Here is a 23,267-nt window from a genome sequence, read left to right on the forward strand (position 1 = left end):
TTGTAATTGCTTTTTAAATCCCTCTCCTACTTTGGTTTCTCCTTTTACATCCGTTCTACCAGCCTTTACTATCAAGAGCAGACTCACCACTGTCTTTACTACAACTCACAGCCAGGGGCTCTTGGGGGTACATTTTTCTACTGCAAAATTAGATTTCTGGTGCAAGCAAGACTTTGTGCAGCTGTATTAGCCATCCTGGCACTGACAGGTCAATGGCTTCAACATAGTAGGAAGCCTCCTGAGAGGCACAGGGATGGTGAGGGAGGTCTGTCTGGCCTTACCAGGGTGAAACAGAACATGGTGGATGGTGTGACCAGACCCTGGCTGAGGTGCCCACTGTAGTCTTGGTCTGGATCACAGTAAAAAGATTGAATCTTATCAGCAACACAGCTGAGACAGCTCCTGATTTCAGCACAGATGTATGTAGAGCATGATTCACTTTGCCCAGACCTCAAAATAATTCATCCCACATCTGCAGTACTGGTGAATCAACAGCAGGGATGCCCAGGAGGGCAGAGCGTTTTGTGCATCAAGGGCCAAAGAGACTCCTGCTGAAGATGATGGGAAAGCTCTTGTGTAAAGGTGGACCTGGGAGCGGAAGGGAATACTAATAAAGGTGGTGCTGACTGACCAATACAGAGAGAGACAGAAAAGCCCAAGGGAGGTTGGCACAAAAAAATCTAAATTATTGCTCAGTAGAAAAGAATGGGAATGTTTGATTTGATTTGAAAAATGAACAGCAAATGGCTGGAGAAATGGGGATATGTTTGGCAGCTTGTTACAAAACTGGGATTTACTGCCACAGGAGATTGCCAAGATATTCAGGAGGTCAGAAAAATGCATGGGCATTTATATCAGTTGTGGGTATGGGTTACTTCATTTGAGATAATAATGCAAAATAGATATACACTGGAGATCTTCAGGAGACAAGACAAATGACAAGTGCCTAAGGTTAGGAAATGTTTTTCCTATAGGCAAGTGATAATTGGCCATTCAGTGCTCCTTGTTCTGGTTTTATGGCACTCGGCAGTTGGGTAACTTCAGAGACAAGACAGGGGAGCAGACGAGCTGGGAGCCCAGTCCAAGTCAGCAATCCCTGCGCTCCTGTGTCCTGCTGTGTGAGAAAGCATGTGAGGAATGATAATTCCCTTTGGACGCGTGACCCAAATTGCAGCAGGAATTTGCATTCCTGGTTCCTGCTTCCATTTCACCTCTCCTCCCCATGCAGAGCAACACCTCCAAGCGCGTTTATCACCCTTGCTGAGAGCACAAGCTCTATGATATTTTCAGAAGAATTAAGAGTATCCACAAAAGAAACCAAAAAGTAAAAAAAGAGTCAAAAATATGTCAACATAATATGTGAGTTTATCCACACAAAACAAACTTGGTAAAAGAAAAATCAACTGTCCCTTTAAAATCTGACATTAAGTTTCTCAAATCACAGCCCTTAATCAGGAGTAATACTTGAAGAGGAACAAAGAGAATTTATGATGAAAAATCAGGACAGTTGAGCGCTAGGCTCAGCAGGACTAACTGCATGACAATATGGATAAGAATGAAAATTACGTTAGTTTAGCCTGAAATGACTGGCCAGAGCTGGTTTTTTTGGTCAGCTGGATTTTTGTAATGTCTTCATTTACTTCTTAAGCAAACTTGGAAGGAGAATTACAACTAGATTAGGGCATATCCATCTATTCTCTTAAGGGAACAGAATTATAGAAAATCATCCTAAAAATGTCTTAGAGCTCTTTGAAATGCATGGGCTTGTGATGGTCCAACCAAGGGTCCCTTTTTGGACCATTCAAGACAAGACAGGAGGAGGTGATGAAAATTAGAAGATGCAGGATGACCCCAGTCCTGGCTCCCTCTGCCAGCCCTATGCAGCCAGGACCTCCTGTAGCACCTGGTGGGGACAGACAGGGGTTGTGGGGCACTGTGGGACTGCAGACAGCGGGAGGTAGCACCCATTTTCCCCTTGCCTGTATCTAGGACACTGGTTCCACCACTGAGCCCTGCTTTGGTGGGGCAGGAATCTGCACACAGTGGGAACCCAAAGCAGGGAGCATGAGTCATGTGAGGGAAATGTGAATATTGGAGAAAGTTGCTGAAAACCTGGTGCTGCCCCACATGCAGAATCAACAGTGTGGGCAGTGTTATGTGTCTTGGTGGGGCCAGAAAGTCTGCAAGATGGCAGCTGTGAGGGCAGGAGCAGTGAGCCCTGTAGCACAGGCAGCACTAGCAGGCAGCAGAATCAAGGGCTTCTTCAGCCCCCAGGTGCAAATCCATCCGTGACCGATACCTCTGTGCAAAGGGCAATAAGTTAAATTCACCTGCACTGCACAAAATAACCAGGACAAAAATCCCCAGGCTTGATTCCTCCTTCAGCAGCCTCACAGCCCCCATCTCCACTCAGCACCTGGCAGGTGGGACACCCCCCTGCAGCTCCTTGAAGCAGCGCTGCTGAGCCCCAGCCCGGTACCAGGGAGCAGGCTCAGGAAATCAGTTTTTCACACCCTGGCTCCAGCGCAAAACACAGGAGAGGTGTTTTCTGCCCCCGCCGAGTGAAGTGGGCTGCCCCACAGGCAACCAGCCCTGCTTGCGACACCACCGGCCCCTTTCAGTGGCTGTTTTTATTCGCCTTCCTCCAGGGCTTAAATAAACAAGAAGCAGGTTAAAAACAAACTCCTGGCCCCGGCCCCTTCCTGAGCTGGCTGTTCCATCGCCGCTTCCTGCCCCGTGCGTGAGCTTCCTCCTCCCGAGGAAAGAGGCACTGGCCTTCAGCTGCCCATGGTGGGAGAGAAGGAGTCTACCTGGCTTTGATATCCATGCCAGGCTCGCCCCGAGTTCGTCACTGGGGGCTCAGAGGGGCTGGCTGTCCCAGCTCCTTGGCGCCAGGGCATGGGGACGCCTGGCTTTGACACTAGCCGCACGTGATGGGGCTTCTGCATTGCCCAGTGCTTGGGACAGACGCCGTGCACCACTACAGTTTCCTCACTGAGGGGGGATTTTTTTGCACTCATAACCTGTAAGGAGCATAAAAACATCTTGAAAAAGTCCGTGAGCTCCAGAGATTTTGCTTTCAGTAACTGCAGTGCATCCTGTGCTCCAGCAGAGCTCCTCCATCACTGTGACAAAGGGACTTCAGGAGATCTCCCCCACCTGAGGTCACCATGTGACGACGGCTGGGCATGGCTCCTGGGGAGGTCAAAATGCTTCACATGCATGAGTTTGCCTCACAGCACCTTTGTGATGGGTGTTTTCTACTCCTGCCATTTGAAACGTACAGAAACAGATAAAAAGATGCCAAGTCACGTGGCGAGAGGCTGCATTAGGCAGCACGCAGCTTCTCCTGCCCCTGGCTCTGCACCTTTTTGGCTAGGCCCAAGTGTTTTTTTTGCAGCAGAGTGTCTGAGGTTTGCTTTTCTGTGCGTATTAAAGGGCTTTATGCCCATCACACTTCTGTTAAAACATGCCACTGTCTAGTGTTGGCAATATGATCTAGGGCTTTAAACTGTTACAGATAAGTTATGCGACATTTTCCATTTAAATTTAAATGGATCATGCCAAACTCGAAAGAAGCTGATAGCTGCACTTTCATTTTATTTCATTCTATTTCCCCTTTACGACCAATTTTACCTAATAATCAAAGCGTTGATTATAGATCCCTAAGGCACCACAGGGCATGCAGGACCAGGCTGGAAAAGGCCACCAGCTTCCACATCGTCAGGGCTTCAGCTGCCAGCAGCACAAGCAGGGTGACAAACAACAACACCACATCGAGGTGTTTTTATTTCCCTCTCTCTATTGAGAAAGTGTTCACTTCTCAGCTGTCCTGAACTCTACAGACATGGAGCTGTAGATCTGAAATATGACTGGCTCTGGCATCTGTTGCTGAACAGACAGCACGGACTTTACTGCATCGAGATGCATCCAAGTGCTCTGAGGAGACTCTTCCAGTGGGCAGGCCCAGAAAGGAGGCCGAAAACCAGTTCACCCGAGTGAGGGAACTGCTACCGCTGCCACTTTGCTCTGCTTATCCCCACAGAAACTGGGGAGATACTGTCCCACTGCAGGCACTTGCCATGAAACCACTGCCAGCGCCCAGCTCCTGTCCCATCCTGCAGAGCAAGTGTTACGGGATGGTCAAACCCTAGGGGCTCCCCAGCACAGAGATGCATTGGTTTTGGCTACACCAAGAAAAGGTTCATGCTTAAAACCAAACTAGAACATGAAATACCATATTAATCCACATAAAAGGGCAAGTAATAAAAATGCAAGCTCGCTTTGTGGGGTGAGCAGTGGAGCCTGCCTGGTTGTGCTGGGAGATGAGTTAAATGGGGATGACTTTGTAGAGCCTGGCTCAAACCCCTCATCCTAAAGACAGGCACAGCAGATACCATGATTTCTATCTCTGTCCTGCTGCTTAAAAGCTCGACACACCAGTACCCTCCAGATCTGTATGCCCTTATGCACTCTTGCCATGTAGCAAAAAGACAGGCAGGGTGGTCTGAGGGCAGTTTTAAGCAGAAAGTCTACAATGAAAGAGACAGAAAAAGCACTATTATGTCTTCTGCTCCTACAGGTTAACCAGGAATTTGTGGCCTTGAAGATTATCCCAGCTCAGAGGAGAACCTGATTATGAATTTAGAGGCCCTGTCACTGGAGTCCTGTTTCACAAAAAAAAAAAAAAAAAAAAAAAAAAAAAAACAAAACAAAACAAAACAAACAAACAAACAAACAAAAACACTAAGCCTTCCCCCCTGAGCCCAGGAGGACTTGTACAACAGGAGCCTGGGTCTTGCTCTTTTGCGGTGGGACTGAGCCCCCAACTCAGCCCCCTCCTTTGTCCTGCACGAGCTCTAAACGACTAGGCTGTAATAAACCCAGACCAAAGAGAATGAGGGAAAATCATTCAAGAATTGATGAGTGACACATTCTTACTTATCTGTAATTACCCTGTATGCTGCAGCAAGGTATTTTCCTATCACTAATCCGAAACATTTTTGCTCCCCTTTCTCAGTTTTCCTGCTCCTTGATTTATTTTTAGACAGCCACTTGCAGCACACTCTCCAGGTGCATTCAGGATTTCTGGAGGCTCTCTTTTCATGACTGCTTTTGCAATTACGGAAGAGTGGAGGAAGAGTGAGACCCAGAAATTTTCTTTTCCAATATGTTTTTACACAGAGCATTTTCTAATGGACAGCACTGGACTTTGTTTCAGGACCCCACTGTACTCTGCGTATCACCGTAAATATCCAGGTCAGTACTACAGGCCCTTACATGGCAAGTCCTACAGTGTTGCTCTAGGCTTATCCTTTCTAAGATTCTCTCCCTGTTTTTTTTAAGACTGTAAGATATCCCAGATTTCCACTTAAAAAAAAAATCGATCTAACTATATGTATATATATTCGGACCATGTGTCTCTATGCATGATCCAAAACCCTTTGTTCCTCTCCTGAAACTCTACAAAATGTCATGCCCTAAGGTTTTCACCAGAACGATGAAGAAGGGCTTTGCTGCTCCTAAGGCGTGTGAAAGCACTGGGATATGCTGGGTCTTACCACTTGATGCAGTTCCGAGGAGGAGTCCAGTTGACTACAAGTCTGCAGAAAAACATTCCACCAACCCTTCAGGCTGTGGTCACATGGAGATGTTTTAGGGATCCCAGCCACCTCACAGATCTGTTGAAATGTTCTGGATGCAGTGTTTCTCCCTTGAGCACTGGGCAATCATGCCATACCTCCTAGGACTTGGAGGGAGACGATGTCTTTCACTTGGACATCTGGCACTAGTGTCCTAACAGACAAGCTTCGGGGCATTTTGTGAAATAGTCTGCAGCTCCCAGAATCTACTTCAGACAGAAACACAAGAACATCAGGCATTGCAGTCCATTAATGAAATGACTGTCAGACACTACTTCATGGTGTCTCTCTGTTTCTGTGGGACCGTTATTTGCAATAGGGTCATTAATCTGCACACATTTTCAATGACCTTCCTGAATCTTGCCCAATAGAATTTTTCCCTTAGCTTAGATAAGTTTTTTTGGAAATGTATAGACATTCAGGACAGTTCAAAACATTTGCCAGTTTTTAAATAAAAATCTCAGAACCTCCCACTCCAGTCATCACTGAACAGAGTTCTCCACAGGTTGTTTCCATGCACTGTAACTTTTATGCAGTATTTCATCTTTAACTCCAAACTTTCTCACCATGACCAGAGTGCTTTTCCCTCGGTACTCCAAGGACACACATTGTTGTACTCCAGAGGTGTACCGTGTTTCAGGACAGCTGGGTTTCCCAGCTCACTTTCTAGCTACTGAGATGCTTTCTGTGAAGCACCTTCTGACACAGGCTGGTTTGGGAGCCCATGTTCCCTCTCTGGCATCGCCCTTCCTCAGTCCCCTTGGGTGAACTAGAAGCATTTAAACACCTACAACTTGTAAGAGAGGAAACAAGCGTCTCCTTCTCCGCATCCATCCTCTTTAAGAATCATCGACGTTGCTTGCATTTAGCCCTGGAGCCGCTGCCTGGCCTAGGCACCACTGCTACTCTGTTTGTGCCCACATGTGTAGTTCAATGTGCAGCTGCAAAGCTGACATTTTTCTTTATGCTTGGGCAAACTGCATTTGGGATTCCTAAGCCCACAGAGTGAGCTATAGCAGGGATGCACAGTCTGCCCTTACTATAGTGTTCCTCCTGTGCAAATCCTAACACAACTTATCTGCAAACTGAACCACTGGGAAGAATTGCACTAGTTAAAACTGCTAAAACTCTTTCTGTTGGCCACTGAAATGTTCTCCCTCTATCACCCTACCTGTGCAAGTGTTTTGCAATGTTAGCAAATCTACAAACAAACCTTCTGTAACAGGAGCAGAGTCCTACCAATCTGTACCTCCGTGAGTGGCTGGGGAGAGGGCCAGCTCCACAAAGTCTCAGGGATTTCTTTGTTTCAGTGGAAATTCCCCATCACCAGCTGTGTGGCAGAGGTAACTTACGGGCTTTTGGAACAGCTCCCTTTCCTTTGGGACCAGTTACAGGCTGCCAGCCTTGAACTTATCACCAGCCATGTGTAACTGCACCTACCACTTCTTGTTCAAAGGTCTCAGTGTGCACCCATAAATAGCATAAGTGCAACAGACCTCTTGAAAGGCTGAGGCCATTCAAGGCCTCCTGATGGTGTGGTGTGACATACTTTCCCCACCAGCCTCTGCAGCAGAGCTGGTGCGTTATGTAAGGCCCAACCATCACTGAAGCACCAGATGATCAGGCTTTGCTGAGAAAGCAATTTTCCTCATCCTCCAGCTCCACTTCTTGCTGCCAATGCACAGCTTTGAGGTGCATTGTGAGTGACCAAGCTGAACCCAAGGGTACTGTCATTCACGGACACAGCTTCTTGGCAGTGACTGCAGAGGGGGAATTGAGGGGGAGGTTGTTTTACTTGTTCCTGGTTCCTGCTCCTGCAAAACTCCCGGCAGACAGATGGGGATCACTTCTGTTTCACACCCACAAGATCTGAGCCGTTGAGTAAGGCCCCAGGTCTCCAGGCAGGTTTCAGACCTCCCACCAGCCAGGGCTGGAAGTGGTCTCAGGCTGAAGCCACCTTTAATTTTACTGCCCCAGGAGGCAGGGCAACTTTTAACTGCAGCCCAGCTACCTGCAAATGGTTTGCTTCACTTGAGACACATCTTTAAAGGGAATTTCCAAACCAACGGCACAGTTCCTGGTGTTTATCACGCAGTTACACCCACACGATGCTGAGGACTGGCCTGCCCCCCATCACACCTGACTTTCTGGTCCAGTGCCTCTGTTTCGTTGATCTGACTTTCCCAGGTTTGGATGTGTCTGTGCTCTCCTGTCACCACCATTCCTCTTGAGCTGATCAGCTTGGTCAGTGGTAGCCCAAGTATCACTCCAGCTTGCCTGGTCTGGTAGAGTTTGGGCCTTTTCTAATATCACCCAGGCCATGGGGTTCCACAGCCTAGGACTGCCTCAGTGACCAACCTCCCCCTTGTAGTTTGTTTTGTTTTGTTTTGTTTTGATTTGGTTTTGAACAATAGCGGGCCCTGATCTCTGCCCCTCCAGGCTGGCTGTAACCCCATTGCTGCAGCTGGCTGGGCGTTCTGCTCTCATCCAGCGCTGCAGAGGCCTTGCTGCACCTTGTGTCTCCTCTCAGCCCACCACCTTCCCGCAGTCAGGTCGTTTTATTTCTGCTTCAGAATTCAGCTGTGTGTCTGCATGGCCGCTGTCTCCCTCATTTTACATTCTTCAGGTACGCGTGGCAGTCTGAAATGGAAAGTTCTCTTCTTCCTCTCTGCACTAGCTACAGAGATGCGTTGACAGGGCTGCCGGTGACTGACCAGCCTCTCACCAATGTCTGCTTCCTGGCCTCATGCTCTGCTGCAACAAATGATTTAAGCACCTTGGCAAACTCCTCTGCCTCTCACAGTGTCTTTGGCTTCCCATTAAACACATTAAGAGATACCGCTTCTGGCTCAGGAAGTCTCTGCACCGTGGGCCACTGGGACCTGGGGGATGGGGATGGGGAGCTTTCCTTGCACGCAGACTCTGCTCACTCGCTCCTCCCTAGGCATCTCCTGCTGGACACTGGGACAGCCAGACCTCTTTTTTGACCCAGTTTTTGTCTGCTCTCATTTTGGTTTTTCCCCTGGTCTCCATCTGGTCATCCCATAAGTGAAAATCTATGTGTAGGCTGATGTCCAATTTACCCCAAAAGTCCTTGTTAATACCTTCACGAATATGGTGCTCCTAGGCGCTGTATCTCAAAGGCATTCATTCCCTTATGCCGTGGTTATTGACTGACTTGAATAAACCTCCCAAATGGAGTCTCCTCAAAGAGGGTGGCTTTTGCAAGGACTCAGCTGGGACAGGCACTCCGATTCCTTCCTCCTAGGCTGAAAATGGTGGTGAGCATTTGGGACTAGCGGTGCTCTGGCTAGCCCTTGTCTTCAGCAGGAGGCTGTTTTCGCCCTGTGGTGACCTGCAAACCTCTGATTTCCTTTTCCGAGTGATTTTTCAGCTTCTTAACTCTTTGCTATGGTTCATCTTGGCTTGTAAATTGGTCAAAGCTTTTCTTCTGCCACTTATTTTCTGAAAAACATTCTTTTCCATGATGGTCATGCTGCTGATCACCTCTTTGATCCATCTTGCCATTTTAAACTGGGAATCTTCCAGGAGAATTTTGCACTCTCCCTGGACACTGAAGCCTTTTATCCTTGTCTGCAGGTGACCTCTTATAAACCTCTCTTAGAAGTTTCCAGATGTTGCTTGAACTTCTCTTGCAAAGCCTCCAGCTGTCTCAGATCATGTTTTGCATCTTTTGATCATTTTCGATTTCCGTTCCCACCCGGTTTCAGAGGAATCCCACGATCAGGATTTCTCCTCCTGGAAGCTAAGTCTTGCTCCAGACATTGTTGCTGTAATTTGAACATTTGCAGGTTGTCCCAGAGAGGATGAAGCTGGCAGAGATGCTCCAGAGATGCTCCAGGTGTGCCGCGAGGAGGTGCTCCAGAAGTGCTCCCCCCTGCTCCCCACTCCCCTGTATCAGTTAGGGAAAGCAGGCGCCCCACAAGTCCCCCCCCCCCCCGGCCCCAAAATTCCCCCTCCCGAGGGATCAGGGCCGCAGCCCGCCCCCCTCCCCCCCCCCCCCCTCAACGGCAGCGGCTCGGACCTCTCCCCCCAAACAACACCTCCAGGCGTGCGGCGCCCGGTTTATTTTTAGCCCCCGTTTTCGTGGCACTGGCAACGTGAAAATGCCATCAGGCTGCCGGGGAAGGAGCTGCACCAGCCTGCAGTGCCGCTTGCTCTCCGGCCGGGAGGCAGGAACCTGCGGCCCCTCTGCGGAGCCCTCCCCGCTCCCGGCCCCTCGTGCAGACCCGGCGTGGAAAAATCACGAGTCACCCGTGCGTGTGCCCGCGTGTCTGTCTGCCTGCCTGCCCGTCTGTCTGTCTGCGTGCGTGGTGCTGCCATTTCCCGGCGGGCACCTCCCCGCCCGCCGCCCCCCCCGCACGGCCCGGGCTCCGCACGTTGCGGCACGGCCGGGGGGAGTGGGGGGCACGGGGGCAGCGACACGAGCACACGGGCACCGGGGGGGCACGGGGCGGCGGCGGGGGGAGGTAGGGTCACGTTGGCGGCCCTGTGCGCGGGGTGAGGCGGGATTATGTGCGGCAGGGGGGGAATGACAGCAGTGATGGGGACAGGGGAAAGGAACGTTTGAAAAGAAAAGGGAAAATAATAAATAATAAAAGTGGAAATAATAAAAGTGGAAATAATAAAAAATGAAATAAAAGTAAATAATAATAATAAAAATAATAAAAATAATAAATAAAATAAAATAAAATAAAAAGTAAAATAAAATAAAATAATGCAAAAAAAAAAGATTAAAACATCGGAAACGCAGGGACGAAACGCGGCGGCAGAGGCGCGCAGGGGAAGCCGGCCTCTCGCAGGGCGGCCCCGGGGGCCGGCGGCGGGGACCCCCCCCCCGTCCCCTCCCCTCCCCTCCGCAGCCCGACGGGGGCTCCCCCCTCCCCGCCCCCACCCTCCCCCGGGCCCCGCCCCAGGCCCCGCCCCCCCCGCCCGCCCGGCGCGCGCCGCACGTGAGCCGGGTGCGGGGCTGGCTGGCGGCGCGCGTGCCCCGCGGGCAGGCACGGCTCGGCGCGGCTCGGCGCGGCGGGTGCAAAGTCGCGGCGCTGCGGGCGTGTGAGCGGCGAGCGGGAGCGAGGCGGGCAAGTGGAGCGGCGGAGGCAGCGCGGGGGGCAGAGCCGAGCCGAGCCGAGCCGCGCCGCCGCACGCTTTGGCCGCTGCACGGGAGAGCGGGGCCGGAGGCTGCATGTGCACAGAGCCGCCCGCGGATCTGCAGGGACCGCTCGCAGCATCCCACGGCTTCGACCGAGAGCAGCGACGAGACAGCGACCGCCGCCAGCCATGGATGAAGGAATCCCCCGCCTGCCCGAGCGGCAGCTCCTGGAGCACAGGGATTTTCTGGGGTAAGGCGCCGGCACGCTGCCTCCCGGCTCGGTTCGGCTCCTGCGGGAAGCGCTGCAGGGCGCCGGAGGCAGAGTCGGCCGCCGCGCCCGGCTCCGCTCGCCCACTCGGGGTCTCTGGCTCCCGCCGCCGCCGCAGGACCTTTGTGTTTTTCTGCAGGCTGGACTATCCGTCCCTGTACATGTGCAAGCCCAAAAGAGGCGTGAAGAGGGACGAGAGCAAGGTAAGAGGAAGTTCTCCGGGGCTGCCCGAATTTCTCGGCGTGGTTTCGCCCCCCGGAGCATCCCCGTCGCCGGTCCTTGTAGCTGTCCCCGGGGGGGCGGCGGAGCTCGGCGTGACACTTGTTTTGCTTTTGGTCGGCATGCCCCTACCGCCCAGCTTCCCCGGGTTTTGCTCCCTAGGAGACGTACAAACTGCCGCACAGGCTGATAGAGAAGAAGAGGCGAGACAGAATTAACGAGTGCATTGCCCAGCTGAAGGACCTGCTGCCCGAGCATCTGAAGCTGACGGTGAGGAGTGGGGCAGCCCCTGCGTGGGGTGCGGGTGGGGTGCGGGCATCCCGACCCCTGCCCTGGGGGCCGCCGTCCCTGAGCCGCGGGCACGCCGCAGGCTGTCGAGCTGCCGCCTCCCCCTCTGCCCCTGCAGACGCTGGGACACCTGGAGAAAGCGGTGGTGCTGGAGCTGACTTTGAAACACCTGAAGGCGCTGACGGCCTTGACGGAGCAGCAGCACCAGAAGATCGTCGCCTTGCAGAGCGGTAAGTGGGCCCCGGGGGGAGGTGTGCAGCCGGGCGGCCCAGGACGAGCAAACACCGTCCCCTCTCGGCTTTCCCCGCAGGGGAGCGGTCCATGAAGTCTCCTGTGCAGGCCGACCTGGACGCTTTCCACTCGGGCTTCCAGATGTGTGCCAAGGAAGTGCTGCAGTACCTCTCCCGCTTCGAGAGCTGGACCCCCCGCGAGCAGCGATGCGCGCAGCTCCTCGGCCACCTGCACTCCATCTCCTCGCAGTTCCTCGCCGGCCCCCAGCTCCTGTCCCCGCCGCCGGGCCCCCCTCACCAAGGGATCCTCCTCCTCCTCCTCTTCCTCCCCGCCCGCCCCCCCCTGCCACAAGCCGGAGGGCCAGGCTAACTGCGTGCCCGTCATCCAGCGGACTCACGCCGCCGAGCTCAGCGCCGAGACCGACACGGACACGGACAGCGGCTACGGCGGTGAGGCCGAGGGGCGCTGCGAGCGGGGCCAAGCCCCGGCTGCGGGGGCGCCGGGGGCGCTGCCCGGCCTGGCCATCAAGCAGGAGCCGTCGGGGGACGAGGCGCCCCCCGCGCCCAAGCGCCTCAAGCCGGACCGCGGCGGCAGCCCCCTGCCCGCCCCGCCGGGGCTGGCGGCGAGGGGCGCCGAGGCTGCGGCGGCGGCGGCGCTAGTGAGACCCGAGGCCGCGCTGCTGGGCTCGCTGATGGCCCTGGGGGCAGGCGGCGGCGGGGGGGGGCCCTTCGGACAGCCGGCCGCCCCCTTCTGCCTGCCCTTCTACTTCATATCGCCCTCTGCCGCCGCCGCCTACGTGCAGCCCTTCCTGGATAAAGGCAGCCTGGAGAAGTATCTCTACCCCGCCGCCCCCATCCCGCTCCTCTACCCCGGCATCCCGGCGCAGGCGGCCGCCGCCGCCGCCGCAGCCGCCGCCTCCTTCCCCTGCCTCTCGTCTGTGCTCGGCCCCGCCGAGAAGGCGGCGGCCGCCGCCGGGCTGTCCCCGGCGCCCCACCTCCCGCACCCCTTCGTCGCCGCCGAGCCCGCAGACGAGCCCGAGCCCGCCGCCGCCGAGGGGCCCTGAGCCGCCGCCGCCGCGCTGGGACCCGCGGCCCCGGGGGCTGGAGGGCGGGGGGCGGCTGCGAGGGGTCGCCGGGGCCGGGCCGGGCCGGGCCGCGGGAGGCGGATGCGGGAGCGGGGAGCACGGCCAGGGAGCGGGGAATCGGCCGCCCCCCCCACTTCCCGGGAGCCCTCGGTCCCCGCAGCGGACCGCCGAGGATAAAATTTGCTACTCAGTATTTTTGTAATGTTTGGCTTTATAAATGCGTAAATATGTTAAGGAGGAAAACAACAAACAACAACAAAAAAACACAACACACACAAAAGAGGAAAAAGAAGAAGGAAAGAAAGAAGAATAGTAAGGATACTCTTCTCTCTCTCTCTCTCTCTCTAAGGTAACTTAAATGTTGCACCTTATCGTGAGTGGGTTCGTACAGTGTCCCTGGGTCCCACTGAGGAACTTGCACTTGGCCGGGAGACCTGGGGGGGCTCAGGGTGAGGGTGGAGGGGCGGCGAGGCGAGGGAAGGAAAGGGAGACCCTGGCGCCTGTGGTAGCACTTTATCGGGGAGCGGCCCGTGGTTGGATGAACCCTGAGCCCCAACCTGCAGTGCCTTGAGCACCCGGGGATGCCACGAGGTTTTGGCTCCAGCGAGTTGTGGGTGTGCAAGGGAAGGAGGGTCAGACCAATTATGTAACCTTGTGTTTACTTTTTTTTTTTTTTTGGCTAAGGTATACAGGTGTGGCAAGTGTGTTTGTTCTCACCCCGTCTTTATTTAATTATGTTCCTGAGAGATTTTTTCCCCCTAACCTTGCTGTATAGAATGAATGTTTCTGCACTGAACTACGAAAAGAAACCCCCCCGTTCACTGCCCCCTGAGAAAACACAGAGCAATTCATCAGCCTGAACACGTTTTATCCTAAATTGTGAATGGCACAAACCGGAGGCCCTAGGTAAACCCCTCACTTTGCATTCAGAGGTGATCAGCCCACGGGGGGCAAGTTTCTTGTATGGGTTCTCTCCTCATCCCATTCTCAAATGTCGCTATTTCCCTTTCTGGAGACAAACCAGACGCCAGATAATCACACAGATAAAGCTTTTATAATAAGGCTTAAACCAAGACCTTGCCTAGATATTTTTAGTTTGTTGCCAAGGTAGCACTGTGAGAAATCTCACTTGAATGTTATGTAAGAGGTGAGACACAACAGTCTGACTCGGAGTGAATAAGTATCCTGGGTCTGTTAGTCAGTTTGGTGCATTTGCTGCTGCTGTTGCTACTGTTTGCCTCAAACGCTGTGTTTAAACAACGTTAAAAAAAGTCTTACTAGCCTACAGAGTGGCTGTATGTAAATAGTTGTTAATACATCCAATTAATGATGTCTGACATGCTATTTTTGTAGGGAGAAAATATGTGTTAATGATATTTTGAGTTAAATATCTTTTGGGAGGATTTGCTGAAAAAGTTGCACTTTTGTTACGATGCTTATGCTTGATACAAGCTTATGCTGTCTTAAATTATTAAAAAAAAATAAATCTTGTCTGCAAGAAACCAGCTGTTTTAGAACAGTTTAGTATGTGATATATTAGAAATCAATCTTTATATTCAGTATTTTCCAGCACTCCATGAATTCTATTATCTAAATATTTCCACACTATTTTGTGATTTAAAAAAAAAATTCTTACTAAGGAATAAAAACTTTAATACACAAAATGGGGTTGTCTACTAATTAAAAATCTCATGATAATACCTAATAATGGGCGCACTGAGCTTCAAAACGCATCATTGTGTGGCTTATGATAATCATTTAATGCCTCTTCACATTTTTAAGCTGGGTTTCAATTTGCTTGGCTTCTTTTAACTCACTTCAGCAAACTCTCAGATTCGCACGTTTCACTAAGCAACATATAAATCATGCACGTGGAACACGTATTTCTTCCTGATGTTTACTTTCTTTCCCTCTTGCAAAATATTGTGTCTTTTAAAATTAATATTTTACACTTCTGGTGCTGTGTGTAAACTTTGTTTACCAAGAGCAAACGTTACAATTCACGTGACAATCTAATGGCATGAGCATCATGAACTCTGGAGGAATGATGCACGTTCCTGCTTGGAAATCGCCTAGGAAAACAACATTTGGGTTGGGGGAGTTGGAGAGCAGGAGGGGGAATAGAGTGGTGGAAACAGGCAGGTAATTCATAGCGTGGAAATGCAGCACTCCAAAGACTTACACAGATTTGATATCTGAGCCGCTGATCACGTTCTTTCAAAAATTCTTCCTGTTCCAGGGAAATAAAATTAAGAAAACCCTCAAACGGTAGCCAATGTTTATGTAAGAGAGAAATATAAAGGAAGTGTTTCGCGCTCCCTCTACTGGTTCTTCAACACCAACAACTCTGTACTCACGGCCATGCTGACAATGAATGAAGCTGGAGCACAAATGTCACAGAAAACTCCAAAACTCATCCTGATTCCAGCAGTCCTCTGAAATGCAGGAGAAAATATGACCGGGGTGAAAAATAAGCTCTCTTTTCTAAACCATTCAAACGGGATTGTTAAGAAACAGGTATATGCCTTTTTGTGTAGAAACTATAATGAAATTAATTCCTACTAGAAAAAGATATAGAAAGGCTCTCTGCAGATGTCCGTTTTCCATCAAGTGGTGGCAACAGGCCGAAGGCTGCTGCGATACATCCCTACAGCTATTAAAGTCAGCTATTTGTGGGCTGAACTCAAAGGTTATCAAAGGTAATGTAATGGAAAAACCTGCCGCTGAACACAGTTGTCTTTGGATCCTGCTCTGTGCCCTGGATTATCACAGGAGTGAACGTGAACAAGGTGCAGCTCTTCAACTCCATAACTCACCAACTACATTACTCTGACCTGCATAATTAAACAGCTTAACTCTTGTTACTTTACGCAGGGATGAATGCGCTTACATGCTCCGACTCCTCGCAGCAGAGAGGGAATCGGCCTTACCGAGTATGAGGCCCTTCCTGCCATTTTATTATATGCACAGAAAGGGTGGAGCCACCAGCACCTCTGGAAAAAAAAAAGAAAAAAAAAAGCGACAAGAAACCTGTACCCTTCATGAACAACTTGGAAAAAAAAAAAAAAAAAAAGGATGTACCCCTCATGAACAACTTGGGTGGTTTGAAACCTGGATGCAGACCAGACTGTATGTCTTTTTCATATTTCCAGCCTTCGGGAATATGAATCAGTTTAGATTTCATTGGGCTATAAACCAAGATCCTTATAGGGTTTTACCAGTTTCAGTATTTACCATGTACAATAACAGGAAGGCTTATTTTTATTAGCCCTAAAATCAAGCATGCCAAATGACTTCACGCCAAGTTACAGTGTCAATAGTGTCTATTAAATTTTATTACATAAAACATAAAGACAAATATGTGTTCAGATAATACCAATGCCCAACAAAAGCAAACAGGTTTAAAAAAAAAGGGGGGGGTTGTAATTGAGACTGATAATCCACAGCTGCTGGAGGCAAAAGGCAAATGACAGGAGGGACCCTAAAAGTCAGCTTCAATTATTCAATTCCAGGCTTCCTCAGATCCCTTTGGAGCCTAAGTCAAACTGTACATTTCACATTTTCTCAGAGTTAAAAAACAAAACAACAATTAAAAAAACAAACAAAAAAAAAAACAGACAACAGCCTGACAGGCTTTAATATACATTCACTTCTGTGCAAATATCAATGCTTGTTATTTCCTACACACTTTCTGTAACTCTACCATATATGGAGCAACTCTCAACTGTGCTTCCCGAGTGCAGGACTGGGTGCTGCATTTATTGCATACACTTGGGTACATGATGTATTATTTTTCATAAGCCACGAGATAAAGGCTGTAAGCTGGTAAATGTATTTTCTTAAGCAATAAACTTTGAAAACAGCTCTTATTTATCCAGTATATTATAGTGGCATGAAAGGTTCCATTATAGTGTGTTAAACAAACACAGTTGAGATTGTTAAGCCAATAGAAGGTAGTATCATGCAACTCTCACTAAAGGCAATGAAAGTTTTATTTGGAAAGATTACAGTTATGGAACTCAAATTGACTATCAGCTCTGTTTAAGAAAGGCCTGACCTACCAATTAAGTCAATGTGAGTCCTTTTCTCAAGTGTAATGGGCCTTGGAGTAGGTCCTAAGTCTCTGTTTTGGGGCTTGTTTGTTTGTTTAATTTTCACTTCTAGTCAGGGCAGACTGAATGGCTTCAACATCCAGCAAGCCTGGGGACTGTGTGCACTGCATTTCAGCACTGGTAAATTTATAGTCTGTGGGTCTCACAATGTATTTCCTTTCCTCCTCGAACATCAGCTCCTGGAGTCACATGATCTTTGCCTTCATTTGAGAAGTTTCCTGCCTGCTACTTGCAGAAATGAACTTGAAAGCATGACCTTAAAGAAAGCAAGTAACAAAAACACCATGTTTTTTTCTCCACAGAAAAACACTTGGCTTTTTTAGAGCCATCTTCACTCAAAAAAGCCTTAATCTCTATTTACTGTCTCTGCTCATGGTGCAGTCTCTGTAGCTTGCTGCAAAACAGCCCAGAGAAGCCAGGGGCTTCACCTGCCACTAGCAGCAGCCGTGCAAGTCCTGGACATGTGTGGGCCAGAGAGAACTGCCGCTGTCACCTCACTCTCTGCACCCTTTCCGTGGCTACAGGTCTCCAGGGCTGTCAATCTGTCAGGAACACTAAACTCACCGCAGCCTCAATTACGGCTATGCTGCAGGCTGCACGGAGCTGCCCTGCCCTGGGTCAAGTGGCGGAGTCCGTTCTGCCTCACTGCACTCACGGGGCGCCCAGCGGCACTGCACCTGCTGCTGCTGCCCTTTCCTGGGCCGCAAGCGTGCCTCCTCCTGCATGGAACTTGTGCTGTGCCCCACAGGAGGCAGGTGACGCCTGGCACGGGCGAGAAGACATGCCCTTGTGCCTCCCAGAAAGCAGGCACTGTGATTTCAGGCTGCTCTCCAGGGCCAAGGGGCTGGGGACAGCTCTTTCTCCAGCATCCACAGAGGCCTGCCTTTTTATTTATTTGCTTGTTAATTTGTTTATTTATTTTTATTATGTATTTTTAAAGCTCAGCTTCCCTGTCCCTGTTTATCCTGGTTTAGTCTGAAAGCAGGTGCACAGGTTATCACTTGCCTCTACAGATTTTTGACTTCAGCTGAGATCTAGGATCAAATTAGAAACGCAGACTTGCTCCTCATTAGAAACACATCCACATTCCTTTCCCCCTCGCAGTTTATCATAGCAAGGTGCTTGATCTAACAGAAGCTGCACAACACAGACTAGCACAAATCTTGGATGAGTGCTTTGGGAACTGGTCCCCTCAATCCTCCAGTATCATCAGTTCCCTGAGTACAGACATCTGCTGGGTAGTGCTGTCTGCGTGATCGTATGATTGCAGCCCAGCAGCCAGTAAAGGGAAGCATCTCCTAGCTGTCTGCTTGTCTTTCTCTCAAAGCTCAAAGGTGAGGCTAGCTCTCGCTCCAAAATACTTCTATCCAGAGCAAAACCTGGAGAACCAGTTACCAAAAAAGAAACCCTTGTGGTCACATTACTCTCACAACTGAGCAATTTCTAAAGAACGACCTTAGAGCTATGTAAATACGGCACCCTCTTACTCAGCAGAAAATTGGCTCCCCAAGTGCGTTTGGAGTCATATCTGCACTACAGAACCAACTGATCTGACAGATGCTGAAGCGGATTCTATTCTCACCACACTCTATCAACAAAATTGCTAAGGCTCCAGCCCTGCTGTTAGCTGATGGCAGGCAAGCACCAAGCTTAGCTTACACATAACATTGTTTGCAAATAAGTGAATCTACACAGGAACAGCAGTCAGTCTAGTTATGGCATTAGGGGCTTCACACTTGGTGACAGCTTACTGCAGTGACTTGAAGGCCCGCTGTCCCGGACCAGCGGCCATCTCCATGCATACTGTTAGTGTTAGTATCACCCCCGATCAGTATTTCCCTGGTAGAGATCAGCGCTGCCAGCACAGCCCGTAGTACTGGACCCCAGCTTCTAGCTGCAGGACCAACTTTTCCCCTTGGCTGGAATATAAGCATCTCCATCAAAAACAAACAGGAACGACCCCAGGCCACCGAGGACAGCCTCTCTAACAATAAGACAGCCCAAGACGCACAAAAAAACGCTTTCACTGGCAGCGAGATCTCCAAACACGTTTGCAAGACCACCAGCCAGGGAAACAGAAAGTCTTTAGTATTTTTTTTCATTTATGTTCAAGTCGAACTCGTCTGTTCCTCAAGCGACAGTGCGGCTGATGAAAAGCCCCTCGCAGGGCGGGATCCAGGGGCGCCGCCTCACACGGATGACTGAGGCCCCGGTCCATGTCCCCCCCCACCCGCCACCGCCTCACACCCGCCGCAGCCCGGGGCGCGCGCCTACGCGAACGCCGCGCACGCTGCCCGGCACGTGCGGGCGGGGCCGCGCGGGGGGCGGGGCCACGGCGGTTCCTCTGGCAACGGCGCCCGTTGGGGCCGTTGGGCGGTGCCGGGCGTGCCCTCAGTTATCATGGCGGCGGTGGCGACGCCCCCCGCCCCTCTTTTACGAGCTGAGGCGCTAATAAACTAATCAGGGAACAGTTTGGGCAGAGGCCATTTTTCAAGTAATAACGTTGTTACGGTGAAGGTCTATGGATATAAGCAAAGTCTGTAGGGGAAGGCAAGAGGTTTTATTAGCACAGCTGATGCAACTGTAAAACAAACAACAACGACAGAACAGGCTGGCTTTCAGGCACACCAGCCTTTCTTTGGCTTCACAAAACGACTTGAGCACCAGCAGTGCTTAATCCCCAAGCAGCATCTGCTACACGTGTTGGATACCTGAACTTTTTATTAGGTGCTGCTAGCCTTCCCTACCATACCTGTTGCATATGCAGTTCTTCCATTTACGTCTATTTCCGAGGTGTACCTCAGAACGCTGGAGGTCTTTGGCACCCTCTGGACCCTTCTGCTGCACTGTGAGCAGGGAACACACTAGTACAGCCTCAGCAGCTCTCCTGGTTTGTTTTCTGCTGCAGCCAAGGGGCTTTGATCAGACATCAGTCCTGGTCACAGCATAATCCTGCTGCTGCTCACATGGCATAGCCCAGAGGCAGGAGCTGCCTGGGTCTGCATGAGAGCCTGCGACAGAATTCACTGCAGCCAATGGGACCAGAAGAGAGCAGTACAAACCAGTTAATAGGACACATCTGTGCCCCTGCCCTCTCTGGGCCTCTGACGAGTATCACTGCCCCCTAGTCAGAACTCAGCCTCAAAGCCTTTCACGGAGGTAGATGCACAAATCAGCATGTTTTCAGCAGCTGAAAGAGATACACTCCTTTACTTCAAAGCTGTCAGCAGTGGCAGCACTCACCAGGTGGCAGGGAGGCTGTGCTGAAGGCACCTGTAGGACAACACAATAATTAGAAGATAATGCAGTCACCTGAGAGGAGAAACCTAGATTCCTGCCCTGTTTGTGCATTTTACATTACAAACCCAGAGGAAACAAACAAATAATGGATGTTTACAGGAGCTGGGGTAGGAATTGGCACTCCGGTTTCCTCTTAGCCCAGATTTAATACCCTAATCAATAGGCTAAAGCTATTTCTCAGTACGTGTCTGCTTAATTATTCAGTGCAAACAAGGACAAGATACACAAGAGAGATGAAATGCACTTGTCTGAGAACTGCTTTGAACCAGGGCCTTCCCCCAGGATGTGGGATACGCAAGGACGAACCTCCTTGGAGGAAGAACATTCTGTCCAAGTCACCTACTGAGGAGAGAAATGTTATAGTTCCCAAACTTTTATTTAAATGCAAGGCTATGCCTCTTCCAGCTGCAGCTTTTTGAGAGAAGAATGGTGCCCTCTGTTGTTCTAGAGAGAAGCTGCTATGATTTAGGGGACTGAAAGCATGAATGTGTTTGCTTTTTCCAGTTCTACAGAATCTTACAGATGCTCTTTTTTTGGAATACACACAGTTTGCTGGGTCTGAAAACTAAATGCACTATACTCAAGACTTCAGTTTCCAGAGTGAAGTCAGGAAGGAGGCATCTGTAGAGGAGAATGTACCAACACAATGAGTAGGGAAAACCTGTTTAATATCAGGCTGCTTAAAAAGTAGAAAATACATGTGGAATAGACAAGAACTGCTTATTACAAGTGGTACACAGGCAACTAAAGAAGATGGGAATATGTGTGGGCAAGGATCAGAGTGAAAGCTGCCTGTGCATCCTTCAACACCTGGGAGAGAAGTTACCATCGTCTAACAAGCTGCTGTCATCAGACGATGTTTGTGGGCACTCCTAGTCCATCTGTAAAGAAAAATGCATGTGTAAACATGGATTGTTTGTGTTCCGGGCACAACACTGGGAAGGTGTATGTTTGGACTGCAATTTGTTCTACAGAACTGAGAAATAAGAAAGTGAAGATCTACCACCCGTCTACCTGTGAAACATGAAGCAGCTATACAAAATGCCTAACACAGCTGGTCAGGGGGGCAAATTCCAGTGCTGTAAATTACAATGTAAGTACAGTTATTTTGAATGACCTTCGAGAGTAATCCGTATACCATGCCCCAGGAGCCATCTATAGGATGCATGCTCCCATCAGGTTCCTGTCAGGCCTCGAAGGCATTTCCAAGAGTCTAGCTGTTTCCTGCAATTGCTCAGCATGCTGAGTCTGCAATAACTGTTTTAGAAATACGTTGTAATGTCATGGGTTTGCCTGGGTTTAGTAACTCCATGGCCATACATTCAAAGGGGTAGAGGGCAATTCATCTGTCCATCAAAGTCAGTGACAAGGTACTGCATGTCACTTACTTGTGTTGTACTCGGAGATCGTCTGTATCTTTTTCCGGAACAAAGCTGCCTGGACTGGAGCAGTGTGCTGGTGGCTGAGGGCTACCCTAGCCTTTTCCCTAGTGGGTACAATCACATCGTTTACATTTGTACAAGCCTGTAAAGGGGGGATCTCTTCCATTTCCATGGATGTTACCTGTGAGTCCATGTGACAATGCCATCAAGATGGATGCTGCCTCTTTTGACTGAAGGCATCACTGCATTGTGAGTCTTGAGTTTCTGGCTGGGACAGAAGGAGCAAAGGCACAGAAAGACAGGTCAGAACCACTGCCCCATCACTTGTCACAACTGCATGCTGAGAACAGGAAACCTTTTTTTGCTTTTGACCAGTCCCTGTTACGAATACCATGAAGCAGGTGCAACTGTGATTCAGCCATGCAATTAAGAACTGCAACAGGAACAGCCCTGTGAAATGCTCATTTTTTTGGACGTGTAGTTTCAAACCACTGTAGATCCTGGGGTGTCTTGAAATCAAAATATAGTTATGCCATGCACAGTTGCTGCTTCTGTTACAGGAACAAAATACATGGGTAGTTACAATTTGCTCTTTTTGGATTTGCTGCATGGCTTTCCTACCAAAGTAGGCAACTTGTGTATGCAAGAGAAAGCAGTTAGCTAGGTACAGTTACCTGAAAAAGTAGAAATCAGTCAAATTTTTATCCCCAGTTGCAGCTGGCCCAGAATTGCATCACCCAGATGGAGTTCCTTTTACTAATACCCTTCAGTTACATTTTCACCTTCTGGTTTTAATCAGACATGGAAGCCATGAAATGCAGCGCGCCCATCTGCTGTGCATCAGAGAGTGTATGCATTTCTTATATGAGCTAAAAGGAGACAGAACAATGACAGGAAGTTTTCCCTTGCTCTTAGTTCAGGCTCTAAGAATATTTTACCTCTTGAAGCTGAAAAACTGGTGGAGGCAACTGGAGTCTTGATGATCTGCGCTACAAGAAAACACAAACCTGATACTTTATAACAAAATAGTTTCACCTCCCTGGGCCTTAATTTCCCAATCTGACAAGAGCAATAATGGTGTCTAGTGACTTGACGACATATACATGTATGTGTATGCTCATATATAACAGACTCTTTCTTGGGACTTCTAGGCTGTGTTCCAACAACAAATGAAGAGGCGTCAAACATGTAGTTTCACTAGGTACTTACACTTACACTTCTCAGGCTACGGGGCCATTGTGCATTTGCTCACAGCACGTGAAGTATGTGGTTGTCTGCGTTATTGCATGCCTGGGATGGACCAAGTCCATTTTTCTGTCAAAGGAGAGATGTTCATAGAAGGAGGTGCTTCCAGCTGTACACTTCCTGAGGTGACTGTGGACAAAGGTAGCAGCAAGAACTTACTGAGCAGGATATGAGATAAGGTGCCGTGGGGCTGATTACTCATTGCTTTGTCAAAAGCCTGTGGCTCACTAACTATAACGTAAGTGGATCAGATGGCAATGCCTTAAAATGATCTTTAATCTCAGAACTAAGCAGAAGGGTTAAGACTTTGTGCTGAGCCTCATTGAAGGTTGCTCATTCTTTACAGGTCTCCAGAGTAAGGGCAGCTTGATGGCTTGTTGAAG

The 23,267-nt window shown here is 49.9% G+C and overlaps 1 protein-coding gene and 1 long non-coding RNA gene across 2 annotated transcripts; one reads left to right on the plus strand and one right to left on the minus strand.

Moving 5' to 3' along the window:
• Positions 1-10,899: 10,899 nt before the first annotated feature.
• BHLHE41 (basic helix-loop-helix family member e41) lies at positions 10,900-12,824 on the plus strand. The gene is given in 6 exon segments (XM_035540613.1): positions 10,900-11,005; positions 11,163-11,226; positions 11,405-11,512; positions 11,649-11,760; positions 11,841-12,049; positions 12,051-12,824. Coding segments are annotated over 6 exon segments (1,329 nt in total). The 5' UTR covers positions 10,900-10,943.
• Positions 12,825-19,412: 6,588 nt separating this feature from the next.
• Positions 19,413-23,074, minus strand: LOC118245141 (uncharacterized). Its single transcript, XR_007708128.1, has 4 exons — positions 22,849-23,074; positions 21,821-22,508; positions 21,084-21,743; positions 19,413-20,230 (listed from the first exon to the last, which is right to left on the minus strand). It is a non-coding gene; the product is annotated as an uncharacterized LOC118245141 (long non-coding RNA).
• Positions 23,075-23,267: the final 193 nt, after the last annotated feature.

The sequence above is a fragment of the Cygnus atratus genome, chromosome 1, assembly GCF_013377495.2.
Source record: "Cygnus atratus isolate AKBS03 ecotype Queensland, Australia chromosome 1, CAtr_DNAZoo_HiC_assembly, whole genome shotgun sequence".
In the NCBI taxonomy this organism is placed as follows: domain Eukaryota; kingdom Metazoa; phylum Chordata; class Aves; order Anseriformes; family Anatidae; genus Cygnus; species Cygnus atratus.